At 32.5% G+C, this 7,397-nt stretch overlaps 1 protein-coding gene across 3 annotated transcripts; it reads left to right on the top strand.

Moving 5' to 3' along the window:
- Positions 1-240: 240 nt before the first annotated feature.
- LOC112517623 (protein DOG1-like 4) lies at positions 241-5,555 on the top strand. Of its 3 annotated transcripts, none has more exons than XM_025124970.1 (2): positions 241-1,116; positions 4,789-5,555. In XM_025124970.1, the coding sequence occupies exon 1, from the start codon at positions 377-379 to the stop codon at positions 1,088-1,090; it is 714 nt and encodes a 237-aa protein (XP_024980738.1). In that variant the 5' UTR covers positions 241-376; the 3' UTR covers positions 1,091-1,116; positions 4,789-5,555. The 3 variants fall into 3 exon arrangements, with proteins under 3 accessions (XP_024980738.1, XP_024980740.1, XP_024980739.1); XM_025124972.1 differs by lacking the exon at positions 4,789-5,555 and adding an exon at positions 2,407-2,548; XM_025124971.1 differs by lacking the exon at positions 4,789-5,555 and adding an exon at positions 2,030-2,071.
- The last annotated feature ends 1,842 nt before the right edge of the window (positions 5,556-7,397 follow it).

The following is a 7,397-nucleotide window of genomic DNA, read 5'->3' as shown; positions in this document are numbered from 1 at the left end:
CATCACATTACAATTTTATACGGTTTAAAATATGCAATTTGAAGATATTTTATTTTCTTTTTATAGATTTTATTTGTCTGGTTCCATTTAAAAAAAAAAAAGAAAAAAGAAAAAAGAAAAAAAAAGTAAAAGAAAAGGGGCGCAGTGGATAAGCCGCTTACGTGTCACTCGTGCCTTAATTCCCTTCTCACCATGGTTTTTCCATGTGTCACTCTTCCCTTCTCCCTTCCACTTGTACTCACCGGATTCTAGAACTATCCAGATTACCACGCTAAATATCTCCTCCACCTCCACCTCCACCTCCACCGCCACCATATAAATTGCTCAACTGAATTTTCCGGTCATCTAGGTTTTCATCTTCACTCATTGGGTGGAAATGGCGGCGAAATCACGAAGAACAGCTAACATAAATGTAAGAGAGTTTGAGAATTTCTTTCAAGGATGGTTAGTTCGTCAGGAACATTACCTGGAAGAGCTCCGATCGGCTTTGCGAATCTGTGATGAATCGCGCGATGAAGATCTATGTGATCTGATTGCTCGTGTTCTTGAGCATTACCAGCAGTACTACGAGGAGAAATCTCGAATCGCGAATTATGACGTGTCGTTGGTTTTCTCGCCGCCGTGGTTTTCGCCCTTTGAACAGAGTTTTTTCTGGATCGCTGGATTTAAACCTGGATTAGCGTTTCGGATCTTAGCTGCATCGGTGGATGATATGAGTAAGGAACAGTCGGAGAGAATGGAGACGTTGAAAGTGGAAATGAAGACAGAGGAGAGGGAACTGGAGAATGAGTTGGCTAGGATTCAGGAGAGTGTGGCGGCGCCACCGATTGTTGAGGTTGCGAGGAAGGATAATTTGCCGGTGGATGGGGAGTACGACACGGCAGATATGGAATCGGTGATGGAGACACTGAAAAGCGAGATGGAGGTGGTTTTAGCGAACGCCGATATGTTGAGGTCAAGGACGGCGGAGCGGTTGGTGGAGATATTGACGCCGGTTCAGAATGTTAGGTTTTTAACGGCGGTGACGGAGTTGCAGCTCAAAATCAGGATGTGGGGATCGCAGATGGACGCCGATAGACGACGACGATGATGTTGTACGGACTTTTTCTTCCACTGGTAATGGATTCCCGTTTTTTTTCTTTTCATTATAGTAATCGAACAACGGTTATTTAAGGCTTAACAAACTCTAATTAGTTAAATAATTATTAAACGAAGAAAATAGAAAAAAATTTAAAAAAACTAAATTGACTTTATTATTTGGAATGATTAAGTTCATAAATAATTTTTTAAAGCAAATAATTCTTTGCATATTTTAAAATATATTAAATAAGTCTTTAAACTTTTTAAAACTTATTAGATACATTCTTATGACTTATACGATTGGTTAATATGATAAAATAATAATAAAAAAATTAGAAAAAAACTAATGAACTTTCATATTTTAAACAATTCAAGTATTTGAAATTTTTTTAACCAAAAAAATTTTAAAAAAATTATATATCTATACAATGAAACAAATATATCAAAAATATATTTATATTTAAAAAGAGTATTGATGAAATTTATTTTAATTAATAATAAAATCTATACTTATGATAAATAAGTAACTTGGGTGACATATGTTATCTTCTGGTGAGTCGGTTTTCTTATTTACATTAGTGGTTCAATTAGATTCATTTGAACCTATCTAGACACAATTTACATTAATAGTTCAATTATATACATTTGATTGACATATGTCATCTTATTCAATCAATCCCGCTAATTTAGGATACAATTGATTTTATTCATGAGTTAATTAATTTATGTGGTAACTGATTTTTGGAAAAACAATGGTGTTTACTTATAAGTTTATATTCAATTTATTGATATAGTTTAATTTCTAAATTCAATTTTATTCTAGGGTTAACTTCATTTTATTATAAATTCAATTTACTGAAATGTTTTACTTTAAAGTTATATCAAGAGAACAAGTCTGAAGTCATTTTTTAGAGTTAGCTTATCCAAACTCTGAAGTTTGCTTTTTCAGACATAGCTCATCCGAACTCTGGAGTCTGAATATTGAAGTCTTCTTTTTCAGACTTAAAAGTCTGAACTCTGAAGTCTTCTACAAGTCTGAAGAGTATAAAGTCTGAGAAGTCATTCTTCAGAGTTAGCTCATCTGAATTCTGAAGTTGTCTTTTTCAGACTTAGCTCACCCGAACTCTGAAGTCTGAACTTTGAAGTCTTTTTTTTTCAGACTTAAAAGTCTGAACTCTGATTTAGTGAGATTGATTTTATATACTTCAGAGTTATTTCAAGAGTACAAGTCCGAAGAATTATCCTTCAGAGTTATTTTCAGAGTATAAATCTGAAGGGCATTTTTTTCAGAGTTAGCTCATCCGAACTCTAAAGTCTTTTTTTCAGACGGAGCACCATGCAGAGCCTTTGCATAGTGCATACAGAGCTTTTGGCTTGCCTATAAAGAGCTTTGAAGTCTGATGTGTTTTACTTCAGAGTTATTTCAAGAGTACAATTATGAATAGTCATTCTAAATTTACTTCTAAGTTTAAATTCAATTTATTGATATAGTTTATTTCTAAATTTAATTTTATCCTAAGGTTAATTTTATTTTAACTAATGATTGATATAGTTCAATTTCTAAATTCAAGTCTGAAGAGTTATTTTTTAAAGTTATTGTTCAGAGTTATTTCAAGAGTACAAGTTTGAAGTAACATCGTACTTTCCATGACGTAAAATAAGTTCTTGACATGATTTAATTTTTTTCAAATTACTCCGTGTAATACACGTGATCGAATCTAGTAAATATATCTAATTTTTCAAATTAGAAAAAAAAATGATTTAAAAAGGATTAGTAATTAAATTTATTCTAATTAAAAATAGAATATATATTTTGTATATAATTTTTCAAATTAAAAAAATATTTAAAAAGAATTACGGATGAAATTTATTTTGATTAAAAATAAAACATATTTCATTGGTGATTTTTTAAATTAAAAAAATAAAAAATAAATTGATTAAATTAGTGACAGATTAATGTTAAAATTTAACTAAATATATAATTAATTAAAATTTGTCGTTAATCCGTTGGTGAAATGATATCCGAACATTAAAGTCCATTGAGTTTTTTTAGACTTTTTCTAAGAAAATAGTATTAAAATATATAACCAAGTTTGGTTTATTTTCTATACAATATTTTTTAATTATAGAAAAATTTCAAAATTTTTTGTTTGTACAATTTTAATTGGTAACTTGTTGATCTACTAATTCGGTGTGATACCCATTTACGAAATGTTTGGGATATGGTAAATTGAACGATAAACTTTGACATGGACACACCTATAGTGGCGCATACGGTGGCACGTGCCACCGTATTATTCATCTGTCGGGAAAAAAAATTAGGTTTGTAAAAGGTGCAACCGTGTTAATTTGTTGTGTGTCAAGGTATGTATTTTGAAACTACAATGAGAACAAATTTTATTTGGTAGAGTTGGTTTGCAATGCTTTTATTCCATCCTAGACCCAACTTCGAATTTTATGAGTGTCATTTTCTTAGTCAAATGGTGTCAGGGTTTGAAAAAAAGTTATGTATATTTGTTTCTTATGGTCAAACGGTGCCACCATTTGAAAAAATTTCACTATATATTTTTCTCATAGTCAAATGGTGCCACCGTTTGAAAAAATTTATGAGTTTGTTCCTGCTTTGACATTCATGTATTAGAGATTTAGTTGTTAACCTTGTAGGGTTAACTTATCAGAGGTCACCATTTCGAGTCTTGTTAAAGCGAGTCGGAATTTTCTTGTATGTTTTTCCAAAGACCTTGGAAAATTAGCAGAGGAACGGGCTAGCTGGTCGGACACGTATGGTTAATAAAAAAGGGTCAAGTGTTTGTGGAAAATAAAAAGTTTTGAACTCTTTTATTTTTTTGAAGTAATAAATTAATTTGTTACTCTTAATAAATGGAATGACTAAATAAATACATTTTCCTATATTATTATAGGCTTTCATTAACCAAATAAATTCCCTAACAGTGTTTTTAGAAGCTTGAACTTTACTGGTAACCTAGGTATCTGTATCAATAACCTTTGGTGATGGTCAGTAAGAAGTTGTCACTGTCTACCATGACTATTTTAGGGGCCGTCTACTAAATGTTTACCCGGGTAAGCGTTTACTAAGTCACATTACCTTATCGGATGTATATGGCAATGACCAAGAATCTTATCTGTAAGAGCGAATGCAGTGACTGAGAGTCTTACCCGACAAGTGAAGACAATGACTCTTATCATGGTGGATATAATTTCGTTGACTAAAATCCTACCAGAGAAGTAAGTGATAGTGTTGATTTTTGCTGGTAATACACGAGTAAACGTTAGGTAAACAACCCCTTAGATTCACAAATCCTAACTCACTGAAACCTTAAGATATCACAAAAGCCTACGTCTAGAAAATCTGTCAAGTTTAAAGATTCTTGGAGTGTCATCGAACTTTTTCTTCTTGTTTGCAAAATCTTGGTGGGTGCGTAAGAATTCTTCGAGAATTTATATCATTCATGATGTATTTTAACTTCGCATATCATCCGAGTATTAACAATGCAAAACAATGCTGACTATATTTTAATTGTTTCTCAAAACGTCACATGACGAGTTTAATGATTGTTTTTTTTTGCATATGTTTGCTACTTTTGTATGGGAAATTTTATCTGTTCGGACTATTTTAGTTTTTATTTAGCGTATCACAGAGTATGATGTTATATCTGTATATGACCTTTTTCTACTTGTGATCCACAGTTGTTTAAAAGAGGTGGTGATCGAGAGCATTTCAAATGACTGGTGTTGGTCCTTAAGTATTACACTTAGAAGACGTTTTTAGTCTTTTCTTTTTATAGTATGATTACAAGCAGATATAGTATGTATTAATGTTTTTGTAGTTTTATTATATATATATATGAGCTTTTTTTTGTCAGCGTCAGAGAATTATAGGTGTGGATGGCTTGTAGCCCTGATTTTACCCGATAAAAGTAATAGTGAAAGACAAGCGAGCGTTAGTAGTTCCCTTTAACTAAGAGCATGACCGACCCTCTTAGGGACTTCCTTTATTGGTGAAGCTCCTTCTCATTCCTCCCTCTTAGTTCTTGGATCTTTTTCCCTCGAGTCTCGTATACAGTAAGTTGAGGATGTCAACTTTTTATCAGAAGAGATGAGGAGAGCAGATAACGATGGGCGACATTTGACTGATTGTGGGCATGATTAAGATGTCCGTTTTTATATGTTTTGGCCATGTGTGTTTCCGCTTAAGAGGGGTGTGTTATTTGAGATGATTTAGAGAGGATGATCTTGAATGGAAGATCAAAATCAAATGTCAATTGAAGTAAAGAGTTAATTACAGATTTCGTCCTTGTAATTACATGAAAGTTACGGTTTGGGTTCCTAACCCTAAAAAATTATGAATCAAGTACGTATGCTTTCATTTTTGTTATAGATTTGGTACCTTCTCTTTAACTCCGTTAGAAAAAGTTATGACATTTTACGTCATATAAGGAATCCGAACCACGTATCACCACCTCCTATCTGACATGTTCCCCCACCGCACAGTGGCAGATAGGGGTGCTCAAAAACCCGATGAACCCGACCAACCCAACCCGAATTTAAAAAAAAAAAACCCAACCCGAGGTAACCCGATGCATGATCGATAAAAAAATTAGCCAACCCGACCTTATTGGGTTGGAATCGGGTCAGGCCCAAAAAAAACCCGACCAACCCGACAACCCGATGAACCCGACCTTAACTTTAGCTTTGAATTGTAGATGACAATCATGACATGACCAACCTCAACGTCAAGAAAGCGAAAGCATTGGGGTTGGAAACGTCTAAAACTATTGTTGTTGATTGATGTATTATCATTTGGTTTAAACATTTTTATTGTAATATCTAAATATTTGATAAACTTGCATATTATCTTGAATGRTCGGTCGTATTTYAAAGGAAAGTTTYCTTTATTTTTATGTGATTTTACATTGTTTAAACACAACCCGATCAACCCGAACGGGTTGGGTTGGGTTGGGTTGAACTTTTGTTTGGGTTGGGTTGGGTTGAAAATTTTCAAACCGCCAACATTGAGTTGGGTTGTTAAAATGGCTCCAAACCGATCAACTCGGGCCGTGAGCACCCCTAGTGGCAGAGCCACATGGGAGCTAGAAGCTTCTCCCTCAAGAATTTTAATTCTTTTTGTAAATATATGTAATTTTATAATAGCGTTTAGTTGTTTACCCATTTAGTGGAAATTTTTTTTTTATTTATATGTAGGGTTGTAAACGAACTGAACATTCACCGAATTGTTTGTGAAGCGTTCGGTGAGAAGTTCGCTTATGTTTGTTTATTTAATAAATGAACGAACATGAACAAAATTTTTTGTTCGTTTACATGAACAAGAGTCTCGTTCGTTCATTTACCGTTCGTTTATATTCGTTCGTTTATGTTTGTTTATATATTACATTTAATATATAATCTTTTATTTATGTACTTTGAATTTAAATAATATTTATTTATGTTCGTTTAGCATGTTAATGAACGAACATGAATAAACACGAACACACCTGATTTCTAAACGAACACGCACACAAAGATTTTCGTTCGTTTACTATTCGTGTTTGTTCATTTGTTCGGTTAAGTAAAATGAACGAACATGAATAAGCCTTCATTCGAGTTCGTGCGATTCGTTTACAGCCCTGTCTATATACACCTTTGGTTCTTGCATAAGTAAAATTTGTGTTAACGAAAATGTGCAAAAGATCCATTTGTCAGCTTTGAATCCAACACTTGCTTTCGTCTCTGTTTGCGATTGAGAGTGGATTTTAGGTTCTACTTGGGACTTTATCATCTATTTTGATTCATTTTTTAAAGATGGTTTAATCATGGAGTTTTTTCATAGAATTTCAGCAGATGAGAACTCGTTGAACGCATCGTTGAATATGTAAAAGTTGGTATCTCAATTGAATTCATGCAATAACACAGCGGTTGCCATATTAAGACATTTATTTGTCTTTTTAATTTCTTTCTATTAAATGAGATATTAGATGAAGTATAACGAGAGATGGAAAGAAACATCAAGAAACGTAGTAAAATGAAAAAAAAATGATTTTTATTAATTTATTAATGAGCTAATATCTATACTATCTTATAAAGCAATTAGCTAAAACTCTTAAAAACTCTTAAACACGTTCATCTCTATCCAATTTCATCTCATATCTAAATTCGTGTAACTAACTGTAGATAAACACAATCAAATACACGATAAACAACTCATTTTAAATTTAAAAAATTTAAAATATAATTATAATAATCATTGAGTTCTAACATAATACTTAATTATTACCTTTATAAAATGTTATATTATTAAA

This window comes from Cynara cardunculus (assembly GCF_001531365.2).
Source record: "Cynara cardunculus var. scolymus isolate 2C chromosome LG 9, CcrdV1, whole genome shotgun sequence".
Taxonomy (NCBI): domain Eukaryota; kingdom Viridiplantae; phylum Streptophyta; class Magnoliopsida; order Asterales; family Asteraceae; genus Cynara; species Cynara cardunculus.
The sequence above is the reverse complement of the archived record's forward strand: the minus strand, read 5'-3'. Positions and strand labels throughout refer to the sequence as shown.